The sequence below is a fragment of the Hypomesus nipponensis genome, chromosome 3 (assembly GCF_054491055.1).
Source record: "Hypomesus nipponensis isolate SF chromosome 3, ASM5449105v1, whole genome shotgun sequence".
Taxonomy (NCBI): Eukaryota; Metazoa; Chordata; class Actinopteri; order Osmeriformes; family Osmeridae; genus Hypomesus; species Hypomesus nipponensis.
The window spans coordinates 12,508,349-12,524,190 of record NC_140363.1 but is presented as its reverse complement, the minus strand read 5'-3'; the positions used below and the strand labels follow the sequence as shown (position 1 = coordinate 12,524,190).

General features: G+C 45.2%; 3 protein-coding genes across 8 annotated transcripts in view; 2 read left to right on the top strand and 1 right to left on the bottom strand.

Annotated features, from left to right (window-relative positions):
* The window catches only part of asap2a (ArfGAP with SH3 domain, ankyrin repeat and PH domain 2a), a 37,689-nt gene extending 35,631 nt beyond the window's left edge, over nt 1-2,058 (top strand). For all 3 annotated transcript variants that reach the window (XM_084676711.1, XM_084676715.1, XM_084676703.1), the window contains one exon: nt 511-2,058. In XM_084676711.1, coding sequence (XP_084532837.1) covers nt 511-585 — 75 coding nt within the window. In that variant the 3' untranslated portion in view covers nt 586-2,058. The remainder of the gene's footprint in view (nt 1-510) is intronic.
* Nucleotides 2,059-2,865: 807 nt separating this feature from the next.
* On the bottom strand, nt 2,866-5,416 carry itgb1bp1 (integrin beta 1 binding protein 1). 3 transcript variants are annotated; one of them, XM_084676674.1, is made up of 7 exons: nt 5,278-5,416; nt 4,640-4,761; nt 4,395-4,473; nt 4,172-4,302; nt 3,938-4,030; nt 3,638-3,787; nt 2,866-3,468 (listed from the first exon to the last, which is right to left on the bottom strand). In XM_084676674.1, exons 2-7 carry the CDS (start codon nt 4,709-4,711, stop codon nt 3,397-3,399), a joined length of 597 nt encoding a protein of 198 aa, XP_084532800.1. In that variant the 5' UTR covers nt 4,712-4,761; nt 5,278-5,416; the 3' UTR covers nt 2,866-3,396. The 3 variants fall into 3 exon arrangements, with proteins under 3 accessions (XP_084532800.1, XP_084532806.1, XP_084532816.1); XM_084676680.1 differs by having other exon boundaries at nt 4,640-4,775; nt 5,278-5,392; XM_084676690.1 differs by having other exon boundaries at nt 4,640-4,779; nt 5,278-5,370.
* Nucleotides 5,417-5,521: 105 nt separating this feature from the next.
* Nucleotides 5,522-15,819, top strand: adam17a (ADAM metallopeptidase domain 17a). Of its 2 annotated transcripts, XM_084676621.1 has the most exons (20): nt 5,522-6,265; nt 7,460-7,592; nt 7,838-7,971; nt 8,063-8,151; nt 8,324-8,498; nt 9,632-9,762; nt 9,854-9,940; nt 10,227-10,352; nt 10,462-10,606; nt 10,764-10,855; nt 11,174-11,326; nt 11,563-11,762; nt 12,041-12,144; nt 12,255-12,389; nt 12,515-12,645; nt 12,773-12,851; nt 12,934-13,022; nt 13,129-13,185; nt 13,772-13,808; nt 14,307-15,819. In XM_084676621.1, the coding sequence occupies exons 1-20, from the start codon at nt 6,166-6,168 to the stop codon at nt 14,717-14,719; spliced, it is 2,610 nt and encodes an 869-aa protein (XP_084532747.1). In that variant the 5' UTR covers nt 5,522-6,165; the 3' UTR covers nt 14,720-15,819. The 2 variants fall into 2 exon arrangements, with proteins under 2 accessions (XP_084532747.1, XP_084532743.1); XM_084676617.1 differs by lacking the exon at nt 13,772-13,808.
* The last annotated feature ends 23 nt before the right edge of the window (nt 15,820-15,842 follow it).

Here is a 15,842-nt window from a genome sequence, read left to right as displayed (position 1 = left end):
GGAGAGTAATGACAAGTCCAGCCTGGTCCAGTCCAGATCTCGTCCATTCAGAGTAGCGTCTGCTCTGCCAATAACCATGGTGGCCTGAGCCCTAATGATGACCTCATTCTGGCCAGCTCCACCCCTGACTGGCTTCCTTCCTCTACCAAACCCCTCGTCTGAATACAGACCAGCTGCAACTTGTTTCCCCCTAACTCATTCCTGCTAACATGGCTGTACTTACTGTGTGTATGTGTGTTCAAATCCCAGACCTAAGCCTTCCTGTCTTGTGAAGCAGGATCACTGCATGCGTCTGTCATATGTAAGCATGAGTAGAGATGAAATAGCATATCTGAGGCAGAAACAAAGCCAGGTTTCTGACCAGGAAAAATTGCCAGCATTACTGCACCGCATGCTGCTCCTGCTGCACCATTGTGTATTCAACAAGTTTTGCGGTTCGTCCGGTACTGTTTGTGCATGTCACTCATACTAAGTTCTGTCAGCTAACATTCTCTCTGTCCTGTTTCCTAGCTGGGCCACATCGAAGGAGAACCAATGAGGAGAGGAGCATTCCCTGTCACCTTTGTGCACTTCATTGTGGACTGAATTGGGGTCAAAGATTGTCAGAGGTCATCAAAGGTCACAGGGGGAGACCAAGGATATAAACACGATCTCTGTGTGCATTAGATTGTGTGGTATCCTCGGTATCTTCATTATCACCCGTCAAGCCCGAACTGAAACAGGACAGAGAAGTATGTCGTCCCAATGCCCTGGATGCAGCACAGGATGAATGCTGTTGTGACAACTGACCCTGTCTGGGAATAGCAGTCTTAAAGGCCAGGCCCCAAAGGCTCATGGGAACTATTTTTAGATGTTTTGAAAAAGACATTTAGTTTTTAAAAACACAAAAAAACAAGAATGTGTAGTAAATAACCTCTTGCAATAAAATGCACTTTCTGCTAATTTATCGTGGTTATCGTGACATAAGAAGACATGAAGATATAATGAAGCTTCCACACAGTATGTCATTCCTATCTTATCCCATTGTTTTCTCTTGGAGTGAATTGTACAGTGTTTAAAAGTCCTACAATAACATAATCTAGAGCCTCAAACACTTATGTGAATATTATGGTCAGTGCTTACATTCCATTTACATGCATGGTTTTCAAAGGAGACGCATATAAATGTTCTAATATGTTCTAGTTCCAGTTCTCCAAAGTGGAGGCCAATAGATGGAAATGGTGCTAACCCAAGAGTATGCTAGGTGCTATCCCCTAGGGGGCGCTCAACTGTCCCCATTACCAGGCAACATGTGGCAGTGAAAGGGGGTTGCTGGTGGGTATAAATAGGCCTCAGTAGATCACACCTGGGAGAACCCAGCCTTTCACAGTCTGTTTGTCTATGAAGGGGGAGAGTGGGAGAAAATGACTAAAGGAGAGAGAGAGACCAGCCAGCTGGCTCACATTTAAACATTTCTGTTCCTGTGCGTGGTGTTTTGGTGTTCACCTACGCATCGGTGAGTGACTACAGTTTATTGGAGATCAGGAAAGTCTGTCTTTCTTTGCAGTGATCAATAATGACTGTAAAAGCACACTGCATGACAGAAGTTAGATAAATCAAACTTTTTTATATCAGTGAAGAAATGTGTATGGCAGCAGACCCCATCCAATGAAGAAGGTGCACAGTAAGAGACCCCAAATTAGCCTTTCCCTGCTTCTACCAGAGCTCCTCACCTCCTGCAGTTTATTTTGTAGACCTCATACTGAAGAAAATTGTGTTTATTGTGTTTCTAAATGATTGTTACAGAGGCTTCTATGTAAATATCTTGACTTGGTTGCAGAGCAACTATGTATGTATGTATGTATGTATGTACAGTATGTTGGACATGTTTAACTTGGGTTGTGATTGTGAATGAACTCCACTAGACTTAAGACTAGAGGAGACAAAGCATGCGAATCATACCTGAATCTGACACACTATTTCTCCATCTAATAACTCACTGGAAAAAGGATGGTTACTCTTTATGTACATAGATTACATTTTTTTGTTTGTCGATATTTAATTAAAGAGAAGTTAACATTTTGCTGTAACTGTCTTTTGATTCAGCGCAGGGTCATTGGTTGTCTCCAGTTGCTCCTCTGTGTGCATTGACTAGTCTTGGTAGTGTAAGCCTGCACACACCAATTCACACACACAATTAACTGCAGCTAATGCAGCATTGACTCTTAACCTGTTAGGTTGCATAGAAATGGGAAACTGAAACTGGAATAATAAACTATAAAAGGATTGATCGCTTGTGGTCTTTCTTTTCACCTGTAATTTGAATGCAGCATTAGCCGAGGCGTTCAGCTAACCTGCAGACTCATCCAGTATTTAGTAATGCAGCAAGAGCTCCCTCTAATGGACAACTGGAGGAAATGAAGATACATGTGTAACCATTTCAATCTGACTATATATTTCAATTTAGATACTATAGTTCAATTTAGTCTGCAGCCATCAACACAGTATCACAATACAGGTGTGAGGCTATAAAACCACAATTCCCTATAAAGTCATCAAGATCAACAGCCCTCCTGCAGTTCAGAAATGTTGGGGTCAGTATGGGAGGGAGTGTTCCTTTGATAGGACTAACAGTGACCAATGCAGCCAGCCAGTAATCCATAACCCCTCCCACACACACACACACACACACACACACACAAAAACAGCACCCCCCTCCCACTGGGCAGACTTCATAAACTAGGAGAGAAAGCGTTTGAGGCGCCAGTCTTGTCCCTCCCAGCTGGGATAGATAAGGATGCAGGGGCCCCCAGAGTCAGCCTGGTGGGACTACAGTAGAGACAACCAGACAGGCTGTCTGGTTAAATAATACAGACACAGTCATGGTCAATTGAAATGCCATGTCTTTATTGTACCGTACTTGAATGATTCACTCCCATCTGTACCAATGAGCATGATGAGGAGAGGTGTCGTAAACACAATACTTGTGGGGTTCAACAGCATGTTGATGTTGGTTGTGTGTACTCACTGGTGGGTGGAGTGACAGCAGTGTACCACTGTTCCTGCTGCCTTCCTTCTACAAAGGAGGTCAGTAAAGGTCTAACTATTATTATCAAAAACACCTCAATCCCAAACAGTCACTTCCAGAGCCCAACCTCATAAGATAGATCCTTGGTTACCACATTGTATTTACATTAAATGATGTTTTGTTAAATTAAAACAACTGTACTTTGGGGTGTGTTTTTGTGATTGATGGATGACGGTGCATGGAAATGTGGTGCAGGGCATGCTGGGTAAGTCATTTGACTATTCTGTAAACTGCAGCCCAGGCTCCTGATTGGTTGCTAATGAAGCAGCTGAGGTCCTCTCTTGAGGCAGGTCAAAGGTTGAGTACCTTAAAATGGGCGATCTGCCACCTCAAGGCTTGTCTGAGGCTAAAGCGCAGTCGAAGGAGGCAGACAGTACCTTGCAGATGGACTGGGCCTGCTCCTGCACAAACAGAGGACGGGGGAGAAGGACTACTTGTTACAGTCATTATTTGATATCCTGACCAGCAGTATTGCATTCCTGCTCTACTTGTGGAGGAGCCTGCATTTGATTAGCATGCTGAGTGACATTCCCACAGTTTAGTCTCCCTTTCTAACCCACACAAGCTCACCGCTGTGCTACACTGGTAGACCCAGATGCAGCACTCTTGCTGCTTGGTGTCTGTGGTCTTCAGAGCCAGCAGGTTCTTGCCGGCGCCCAGGCCATCTTCATAGCACAGCATGCGCACGATCAGGTAGAGGGGGTGACGATGCAGAACATCCTACAGGGAACAGCTTCAGATCACTAGATCGCATAACAATGGTAATCCTAGATCAATACATACACATACAGTATCAGTTTGTCACTTTCACATGTTGTACCCTTGAGAACATGTTTGCTAGTAATAAAGACACGGAAGACAGTCCCTTACACACTGTTCCATGGAGGCCACTTTGACACCGTACTTGGACACTACCAATACCATCTCCTCATCTCCAGGAACAAACGGCAGCTTGCCATCTTGCTGTGAGAGAGAATACCACTGGTTGGTCAATAAAAGATAGCACTTAGATAGAATCACATGAATCCCAATAAAGCATAATGCTGAAATGTAATAGATTAAGGAACAATGGCACAAGCTGATGTTTTTGAGTCTGTTTCTAACCTGGGCTGCATCAATGTAGTTGATGAGATCCAGCGGCTCCTGGAGGACCTTACTCATGTCAAACTGCAGCTTCTCAATGGCACCCACATACTTGACCCTGAACTCTGCACATGCCTCTGACGCACTGTTACCTACAGCACCCAGAGGTCAAAGGTCAGGGGTAAGAGGTCTGTCAACACTAAATGAATGTAGGTATACATAGTGTTAAAGCAGATATTCTGACCTGAGCTCTTGGTGGAGTCTGTGTCTAGGCTGGCGACAGTGCTGGACCTGGACAGACCTCCCAGACTGGAATCTACAGACTGAGGGGGAAAAGACAGACAGAAGACCAATACTGATATGTGATCATTTGTATTATGCATTTGCATTTGTACTATGATTATTTATTTAGTCTCTAAACCAACTGTGACCTGTGATTCAGATGGGACAGATGGAGTAAGTGTGTGTGTTTAGTGTTGGACGGCTTACCTTGCTCTTGGTGCTGATCTCACTGCTTTGGGAACTGCTGCTGCTGTGGCGCTTTTTGACCTTCCGGAACATTCTTCAACATGACTCCACCAGATTTTCTCCCTTCCAGCCACCCTGCTCCCCTGCAGACAGCAGTCTTGCTTGTAACATACATAACCACATAAGATGTCACCATAATCACTGGGTAAAATTGTGGCTACCATAGCCATCATGGACAATGTTTCCCATCCTCTGCAAATTCACTTTCCAGGATAAGAGACTGACTAACTAATAGACTTAATTGTGCGGTGCTCAACTAGGCTGATCAGTAAATCTTTTCCTAATCAGAATCAACAGGTTCATTCGAGTTAGAAAACTGCGTGTAGTTTCACTAGTCTTGAGCTGAGCAGTAAACCGATTCTGGACCAACAGAAGTTCATTGAAAGTCTATAGATACTGTTCGAAAGTAGATCATGTCCACTATACTTTTGTCGCGGCACCCGTTCGTTGCTAGGATAAACAATTCACCCCACCCACAACCGTACGTACAGTACAACTCTTGTTGTATCCCCTCCAAACTCATATTTTGCGGATATGAACGCACTCTTTACCAAATAAGTGCCAAATCCGAGCGCTGAGCACAATTACACATGGCATACCTCAGAATGGAATGTGTTCTTCGCCTTCTATGGCTGTGTGGTGTGTTGTTTCATCAGTGGAGTTTGTGTGTTTCTTTCTATTTTGGCGAGACTTGACACTTCACTTCCTCTGAGCGCCACCCAACGCCAGTTAAAGGGGACGTGGCAGTAATTCAGTCTTGCAAAATAAAAGGCACAAGTCATAAACATTGAATGGATAAGGTTAGTCAAAGTTGTCAGGCCAAAATAGTTTAGCATGTCTTTTACTTCTCGTGTCACATTGTTTATAATAAACTGTATGGAAAAACGTATCTGCCACAGTTAGAGTTAACTTGAGTAATATGTTAACTATGTTTAATACGGTATGACGGTCATACCGGTTTTTATGAAAACATATTTGGAGAGAGATGTAATGAAACCTTTAGTCGACAAGTTGGCAAAGTAGAAGTACAACTTTCTACTGCGTATATAAGTTTTTTTTTTACTGTAGGATTTTTTCAATAATTCATTAGTGTAGTGTACTCATTTTGTATATTACACGACATAAATAATACTTCTTACAATTACATTTATTCATTTAGCAGACGCCTTTTTTCTTAATCGTTGACTATCTCACACAGGAGATGTCGCTATTTTCTAATTGGAAATGTAACTGGTTCCCTTTGCATGCGGCTCTGCAAATAGGCTAGTTTTTTACTGCTGTACTGTTCTTATGGTAGGCTTTGAGCTAGCTACTGATGTTATGCTACCTAGTCTAGACTAGCCAAGTAACGCGGGTAGCCAGGAAGTCTGAATGATAGGCTGAGCTAGCTAGGCTATCTAGCCTACAGTAGACAACAATGTCTGATACAACTACACCAGCAGTGTAGTTAGTCAGCCGCTACGTTGGCTATCTGTTTAATAGTCAAGATGAAGCATATTGTTATATTATTTATTGCCTTGCTGGCTCCATTCTGGGTCAATTGTGCAGTACATAAAACCTCAGACAAACCGAAAACTCCCGAGAACGGTAAGTTGCAGCTAGCTAGCTAGTTAGACGAGCTAACCCTACACAACATGGTACGACTAACACACTAGAGCTAGACTAGGCTAGCTATCTCGAGTCTGTCATATTAATGCGCTCTTAACAGCAATTATTTACTAGTGTGAGCGTTGCACATCTAGCTACAAGTGAACAGCAAACATATCTATTACTGTATAGTATTTCGAGTCTAACAAAAAATACAATAAAATAAATATGAATACTTTAACATCACATAAAAAGTGTGTCGTGGTCGTACAACCAAGGACTCTAGACTAGTAAACTAGAGAGCTGGTATGTAACTAGTTAGCTAGCTCTCGCTAGTTGCGCGTTACCGTTACAGTAGCCTACCACGCTTTGGCTTTACTTATTGCTATTATTAGCCAACTACTGTGGCTCCTGTAGCTCTTGTAATATTGATCCTAGATTGAACGGTTGTCAAGTAAGTGGAGGGGCTCATAGCAGCTGCAAGGGTTAAAAGGTAGCTATGCCTGAATGCTAGTTAAAGCAGTTAGCCACGTTTCTTCCTTTTTGAGGCGTAGCCCTTGAAATACCTAAACTGCCAAAAACTAGCCAATGTAAGGATGGTCTGTGAGAAGTGTAAAAACGACATTAGTGTTAAGTTTAGAATGACAATCGATCTAAGGCTAGGAGAGACAGACAACACCCCACCATGTCATCCCAGTCTATGAATTTGCTGGAAAAAAAACTTGCTTGTTGTTATATGACTATGGCAGGGGTAGGCAACCCTGGTCCTAGAGAGCCGTTGTCCTGCATGTTTTAGATGTTTCCCTGCACCAGCACACCTGATTCAAATGAATGGTTATTACCCGGCTTCCTCAGAGCTTGAAAACGACCCATTCATTTGAATCAGGTGTGCTGGAGCAGGAAAACATCTAAAACATGCAGGACAGCAGCTCTTTAGGACCAGGGTTGCCTACCACTGGACTATGGGGATGGGTATATCTCAGGGGTAGACCACATATTTAAGAGGTTGCAGGATCCAATCCCCCTGTGCTTTAGATTAGTACTAATCTGACACGTCTGCTAAGTGAACTCAATACATGAACAGCTTTCTAAATTAGCACAATAAATGAACAGCATTCTAAATGAACACAATAAAGGAACAGCATTTTAAATGAACACAATAAATGAACAGCATTCGCTCCCTCTCTTCTCCAGAGGCTCTCAGTTTCATGCTCTCTGACTATGAGGTGCTTCCTGTGTCTGGCCTCCAGCAGCACTCTGTTAGGAGGAGGGATGTCCACACCAGGTCCCAGGTGGAACGCCTGGTCAGCTTCAAGGCACTCCAGAGGTAGGCTGACCACATGACAGAGAGCAGGACCATTCAAAGTTGGCTCTGGGTCCAGGGAGACTCTAACAGGGATTCTCTGGAATGATTGTCTATAACAGCAGTGGCAGACACTGTGCATGCAAGGTGGTCAGGTCTACCAGATGAAAAGTGGTTGGTGCTTCATCTTGACGAGGGGTGTAGCCCATAGCCTTTAGGCAAGTCATTCTGTGTCCTCCTCCACATGACAGTCGCTTGTCTCCCTACAGAAATTTCCAGCTTTACTTGACCACCAACACAGACCTGTTCACTGAGGACTTCAAAGCAGTTTTTGTAGACAAACAAGGAAAGGAAAAACCTTATAATGTCCAGCTGCAAAACTATTTCTCTGGACATGTTGTTGGTGAGCGAGTCTGATATGTAAATTGAGATTTGCTGCTGAATTCTAAGAAACGTACATTTTCAGTTGTGCAATAACACCTTGTTGTCTATAGGAGAGGAGCACTCTCGTGTGCAAGCCCACATAGATGGGGACGAGTTCTCAGCCCACATTCTAACTGATGAGGCAGAGTACAACTTAGAGGTAAGGCTCCTCCAAATACTATTCTAAATACAAATAGTGTTCGTCTGGGAGTAAAGGATCTGTGTAAACAAAGAAACCTTCTCTGCCCCCACTTATTACTCATATCCATTTTTCCTTCCCATCATGTCTGTCTGTTCTTACTTCATACCTCTGCCTGCCCTCCCATCCCCAGCCCCTGTGGAGGTTCACCAAGGCAAGTCCTGACGGCAGGTTGCTGGTGTACCGTTCAGAGGACATTAAGAACCTGAGCCGCCTTGCCTCTCCAAAGGTGTGTGGTTACGTCCATGGTGCAGCCCAGGACCTCCTGCCAGAGGGGGCCCGGGTGGCTGCAGATGCCCAGGAGGATGGTAAGCGTCTGTGTGTGTTTGTGAATGTGTGTGGGCTTTAATGAGGGAAAAATATGTGCTGCTGTCCTGGCAGTTGAGTAAAACGTAAAAAAAAAAAACCTTGACTTCCTGTTGTAACTGCAGTTGTTAATGCAGTTATATGAACATGTGGTGTTTGTGTGCCCCACTTTCTGTGGATCTTTTGTAGATGCAGCTTAAGATGGTGTGTTACATGATGAGGATTTTACATTCAGTCATTTAGCAGACACTCTTATCCAGAGCGATTTTGAAGCCTCCAAGTAAAAATAAAAAAAGTAATGTCATGTAAAACAACTACGGTACACTGGATCGACTAGAAGTCAATTATCAACAGACCATATTCTTTGTGCTACTCATACTGCCTGCTAGGACAATACGTGGAGGGGAATCATCTCACAGTGGAGGCATTCAAATTCATGGCAGCACTTAGTATTGCGTATATGCGTAGTCAGATGACTATGATTCGCAGGTCTCACGCTCTAGTCACCCACGTTTCCTGGCTCTGTAGTAGCTCGGGGCTGTGACTCCATACTCTAGAGAAGCCTGCTTTCCTTGACTTCTCTCCTGTACTGACCTGAAGCCAAAGGACAGGTGAAAGTGACAGAATGGAGGACAAACTTTATTTTTGTCCAGGCAAATAAAGAATTCAATATGAGGTATTGAAATGTGCCTGAGCTCTAAAAGGAGGAGAAAGGATATATTACAAAAAGGGTAATAGACAGGGAGTGGTGAGGTGATTGGGGAGTGATGGGGTTTACTGTCAGGTCTCTGCTTGAAGGCTCAGTACGACACATACAGCCGACTAGGAAAGGACCTCGTCATGCAGGATTAGCCTGCTATGATCCATCTGACTCATTTGTACAGAAGGAATAATCAGTAGGGTTGGTCCGTTGTTATTCAAGCACAGTTCAGTGGTGGGTCCTGGTCAAGATGCACAAGTGTTTCTTCAACTCACTGCCCTATACAACCAGGTTCACATTGACCTTGTAGTGGGAATCTGCTTTGACTGTCTGTCAGACTGTTTGTCTGTCACTCTGTCTCTGTGTGTTCTAGAACCCCATCTGCCTTGACTGCCAGTCTCTCTTTGTCTGTCACTCTGTCTCTGGGTGTTCTAGAACCCCATCTGAGAGAGAAGAGGCAGGTCCACAACCACAAGAAGAACACCTGTCCACTCCTTCTGGTAGCAGACTACCGCTTCTTCAAGCACATGGGCCGTGGAGAGGAGAGCACCACCCTCAACTACCTGGTAAACTACACAAACACACAACCACAGACATTTCAGTTGAAGGAATGTTCCTTCTCCCAAAACGTCATCTGTTGTGCTGTTTGTCCACCAGATTGAGCTGATTGATCGTGTGGATGACATCTACAGGAACACTACTTGGGATAACGAGTTTAAAGACTATGGGGTGCAGATCCAACAGGTGTGTGTGTCTGTGTGTGCTGGGGTATGGATGTATAGTTAAATGCATACTCATTCATTCATACATTGCCGAGTGACTAACATTGGTTTCCAGTGCAGTGTGTCCAAAGTATGTGTGTTCAGTATTGAAATATCCCAACACTTTGGTGTTTACCATATGACTCATGTCAGTGCAGAAGATGTTCCTCTGGGTTAGGGAGTAAAGACACTGTTAGTGTAGTAAAACTTGTGGCACATGTGCCGCTACAGCTCATAAACTTCTGCTGACCTCAGTAATACGTTTCCAGATCGTCATCAACAAGGAGCCGACAAAACCACCAGCAGGCATGGCGCCCACAAACTGGGTCCACTACAACATGAAGGACAGCCCTACAAAGGGCAAGGAGGTGTGGGATGTCAAGAAACTCCTGGAGGTGAGAGGCCACAACTGCATTTGTATCAAATGCTCATTAAATAATAACTTTTTTTTTTCTTTTTTTACTTTGAATACCCCCTTTGTAATATAGTTTCTTTGTCCTCCAGCAATTCAGCTCCGACATGGCAGACAATGCGTCAAAGGTGTGCCTGGCTCATCTGTTCACCTACCAGGACTTTGATGAGGGGACCCTGGGCCTGGCCTACGTGGCCCCCTCTAAAGCCATGGCCCTGGGGGGGCTCTGCCCAAAACGTCAGGACTCTCTCATAGTTATCATTCGGAAGCGTTTTGTCGCCTCCAGTTTATTGCCCACCCACAGAGACGTGGTCTTTCTAATGAACATTAATGTTTAAATTCTGAACAGTATGGAGATAAGTTTTTAAAACAAATGTTTTATTTCTGTTTTTAGCCTACTATCCATCTACCTCCAGCAAGAAGCCCAGTTACCTCAACACTGGATTGACCAGCACTAAAAACTATGGAAAGACCATTCTGACCAAAGTGAGTTCTACTTGATGAACACATCCAGTCTCAGTAACACCCCATATTGTGTTCATTTATTGGACGCTTTTATCCAAAGCAACGTTCTTGCAACCTCTTGATCATCAGTCAAATGCTCTACCACTGAGCTATATCCAGCATGTCAGTTTCTCTGAAAAGCAGAACTTTTCATCCTATATTGTGTAATTGTTGACCTAGTTTGTTAGTCGTCCAAGCCAAGCAATTTCTCAAGTCAAGATGATCAACGCTTGACACCACATGGTTTTGTTTCTCTTCCTCCCTGTATCTCTCTCTGTTTCCTGTCTGTTCTGTGTCTAGGAGGCAGACTTGGTGACCACCCATGAGCTGGGACACAACTTTGGGGCAGAGCATGACCCTGACAACATTCCCCACTGCGCCCCAAGCGACGACGATGGGGGCAAATTTGTCATGTACCCTATCGCTGTTAGCGGGGACCACTACAACAACAAGGTACTGTCCCAACATCATGCTGCTCTAGATAAAGGAAGTGAAAGTGACAAACTGTGACTCTGTCAGCCAAGAATGTACGATCCACAAACCACAAAACCTTTAACACTCTACTCTCGACTATCTCTCTCTCTCACTGTCTTACTCTCTCCCTCTCTGTTTATCTCCCTCTCTCTTTGTCTCCCCCTTTCTCTCACTCCCTCCGTCTCTCTTTCTCATACACTCTCTCTCGGCCCCAGCGGTTCTCAAACTGCAGCAAGACCTCCATAGGGAAGTCTCTCCGCTTCAAGGCTCCAGTGTGCTTCAGGGAGAGGAACAGCAAGGTGTGTGGGAACTCCCGGGTGGAGGAGGGGGAGGACTGTGACCCCGGCCTGCTCCACCTCAACGACGACCTGTGCTGCTCCGCTGAGTGCAAGTTCAGACAGGGCGCTCAGTGCAGGTACGAGGCCTGCTAGACACACCCCTGAACACACACTCAGTGTGTGCTCAGTATACGCACATAGGATAGGAGCTTTGAGAAGGGAGAAGGACGACAACGACTTGTATTGGCACAAGCCAATTGGACAAGCTTAAGCTTGTCTTTCACATGATAAAAGGTATTTGCACATGTACAGAATGTCAGTGACATTATCAATAGTCAAGTGTCTCCAAACAGTTGCTTCTGATTTTGAAGACATCCGCATGCACACTGAGGTCGTTCTTCTGCTGTCCCCTCAGTGACAGGAACAGCCCGTGCTGTAAGAGCTGCCAGTTTGAGCAGGCCGGTAAGGTCTGCCAGGAGCCCATCACTGCCACCTGTAAAGGTCTGTCTCGCTGCACAGGTGAGACCTCACCCCTAGTGGAGTATTCCAAGGTCTACAGTCACGTCTCGAATCACCGTCTGTGGCCTGTCATAACCTTTGACGCTATACGACATGTAATACACCCCCAGGTAACAGCAGCGAGTGCCCGGCCCCCGACGACCTCCCTGACAACAACGTCTGTGTGGACAGCGGCAGATGTCTGGAGGGGGAGTGTATCCCCTTCTGCGAGGCCATGCAGAACCTGCAGTCCTGTGCCTGCAATGGTGAGCTGAACACACACATACACTCCTACATATGTTACCTCTGGTGTGCTTATCAAAATTGTATGTACCAGCAAATAGCTGCATTTGTAAAGCTGACACCTTTGTTGTGCCCCTTCTCTCTGTAGAGACCAGCGACTCTTGTAAAGTGTGCTGCCGGGACAAAATCGGAGCCTGTGTTCCCTTTGTCCAGACCACCAGTCACTTCCTGTTCTTGCGGAAGGGGAAGCCCTGCACTGTGGGCTTCTGTGACGGGGCGGTGAGTCAGCATTTCCTGAAGCCCTGACCTTTAACCCCCAAAGGCTTCCAGGACAGGGATAGGATTGGAAGGGGAGGACTGGACAAATTGCTGTCTCCTGTTTGAATCCTGTTGTTTTCGTTTTCAGGGTAAATGCATGAAGCATGTCCAGGATGTGATCGAGAGGTTGTGGGATTTCATCGACAAGCTGGACATCAATACATTTGGTACGTGGGCCTTGGTTAAAGCCTTTATTAAAAAAAGATTTACAATTGACTGAATGTTCATTTTTGTCCGTCTGCCCCTCAGGGAAGTTCCTGGCTGATAACATTGTGGGCTCTGTGGTGGTCTTCTCCCTGGTCTTCTGGATCCCTCTCAGTATCCTGGTTCACTGTGTGGTGAGAGAACCAACCTTCTGTACACTGCTCCTCCCTGTCCTACAAACCCCATGATGCATCCTTCCTCTCTGACATGTCCTCTCTGTTGAATTGACCTTCCCTGTAGGACAAGAACCTTGACAAGGAGTATGAGGAGAACACCAAGACCTTTTTTTTCCCCAGTGTAAGTTTCTGATATATTTTGATCTGATCTGTCCCATTCTCTTGCAGACATATGGCATCTGCATTGTTAGCATGAACTAGTTTGCAGCCACAAAATTAACACATCTACTAACCTCCAGAGAGAGCATGAAAGCTGCCCACCGTTTGAATGTGTCCTACTTTGTAGTTTGTTGTCAGGCTATGCTAGGTGAGCTCATGAAGTATCTTACTGCTCTGGGCTCAGCTTGCAAGTTCAATATATGGGGTGATGAGAGAGAAGGCAGACTTGGCACCAAATCCAGTGTTTGTTCCAAACTGGAATGTCACAGACATTGGTTTACACCTCCAAAAATATGTAAGCTTGAAGAAGCTGTTGCAGCATGTGAGTGTCATCACAGCTTGTCACAGGCTGTATGACGGTTTCCAAAACATCGGTGATTCAAAGTGCCTGGCACAGAAAAGAGTCTGGTGTGTTACCATGGTGATGAAGGGCCGTGTGTCGGCCAGATATTTTTCATCTGTCTACTCTAAATGAACCTTGGGTATTCAGATCAAATGACAAGTCAGTCACTGTTTGCCTTGGCCCCTCCCCCTTCCCGGAACTGCAGCAGATGGTGGAAGTATGTAGTAGAGCTCCGCCCTCAGGTGAGTGGGAAAGGTGTGGCTTTGGAGCGTGGCTTGGGGGTCTGTGTGCACGGTCAGTGTGTGTCACATGATGATGCCGTGTCTATGTGAGGGCTGAGCAGTGCACGCTGTCTTTGTAAGGACGAACGCACATTGATTTTGCATCGCCTGCTGTTATGGGGGCAGTGTTGAATGGCGTTGATGTTGTTGGTTTGTCAGTGCGTGAGCTGAGTGTGATCATGCTTGGGCTTCTCAGTTGGAAGGTCAGTGTGATATCTGTTCATGACTGGTAGTGTCACTTGAAACAGACTGGGGACATTAGTCCATTCCCTTTACAGCTATCCAATTTACTTTGAATGTCTTCTGTTAACTATAGTAATCCCTTAAATAAAACAGTACAAGTTTGAACAAAACTTCAGTTGGAAATGAGCCAGCCCCCAGTCTCGGATAGTAAACCAGTTTACTTTGCCCTGACACCCCTTTTTCTCTCCTGTCCCCCTCCTCTCCTCCCACCATCAGAATGCCGAGCTCTTGAACAACCCAGAGTCGGCGCCCGTGCGCATCGTCAAGCCTCTTCAGCCTCCCTCCTTCTCCGCCGCCCGGATCACGCCTTCTTCCCTGCTGCATCAGCAGCCCCCGAGCGGGGCCCTTCCTCAGGCCAGCAGCAGTACCCCGGCCCCAGGCCCCAGCTGCGGCCCTGCCCCGGCCAGCGCAGGGGCCCTGAAGGTGGAGGCCCTGGCCACCATCCAGGAGGACCTCAGCATCGACTCTCACCTGGGAGAGGAGGTGCTGGAGGAAGACTTCCAGTCCGCAGTGCCAGCAGCTGCAGCCGGATCCTCCTGCGGCACCAAGGCTTCCTACGAGGACCTGACCGAGAACACACCAGCCAGGGACCAGCGGCGGCTCAAGAGACAGGCCTGCGTGGACAGTAAGGAGACAGAATGCTGAGGGACACACACACTCTCACACACACAGGATAAACTTTGGGGAACATGCATACCAGTGCTCGTATATTTCCATATTATGAATTATAAATAGATGGATAGTAGATGCCATACCCATACATGATCATAATGCACACCCACAGGCACACAGAGGGTGATACAGGAGTAGTGGATACACAAACCCAGGGGTCTAACAGGATACTACAGATGGCATTAAGATCCATTTAGTTGTTCTTGTAAGTCATTAGGAAAATCTGAAATCTGTGACAATGATCTAGTCTGGATACTAACAATTGTGTGATGTTTAGATGAATAGTTGCATTTCTCAGATCTGTGACACACTAAATAAATCTTTGGACTGAATTTAGCAAACAACTGTTTTGGACAGAGAAAATTGCTGCACTTGTGTTGGTATTTTCACTGGAAGTTGTATGGTCCTGTATTTGTTTTGAAATCATGTGTTTGTTGTGGGTCCTTATGCTGGTCACTCCTGTTTGATGTGGCCCTGTGAACTGTCATCTGCATCCCAAGTTTTGGACAACTCAAGATTTAGGAGGCTGAGAAATCCACACAACTATCACTATTTTATATATTCTTGTCAAGTCGTGTTTATCATGCACTTTCCAGCTTCGGGTTTACCCATATGAAAATAACTAAGTAGTGCCTTTCTGAAGTTGAGCCTGTAAATGTTGCTACCATGCGTCCTTATGTCTGTAACTGTACTGTAAGCAGTAGACAAATACTCACAATCCACACAGCTGAATATTCAAATGGCAATACTGCACCCAACTAGCTGGAGTGATTTCCAAGAACTTCTGTTCATAGTTCTAAATGTAATTTCCAATGTACGTAGGCTTGAGGATAACTTTTGTTTTGAAAGCATATGTGCCACTATACAGTTTGCCATTAGCTTACGCTACTCCTTGGTGTCTTTAATTTAATTTTGCTAAATGTTTTATATTAGATGTACATTAAATTTGAGTGAAATTTTCTTCACACTGGCCAGTTATCTGGCTTCTTGCCCTGTTTTTATGTACAGTAAGTACTTAATAATCTGGATCAATAAATGCCTTGATGTTAATGTGTCATTTTGTCTTGTGTTTCTGTATGA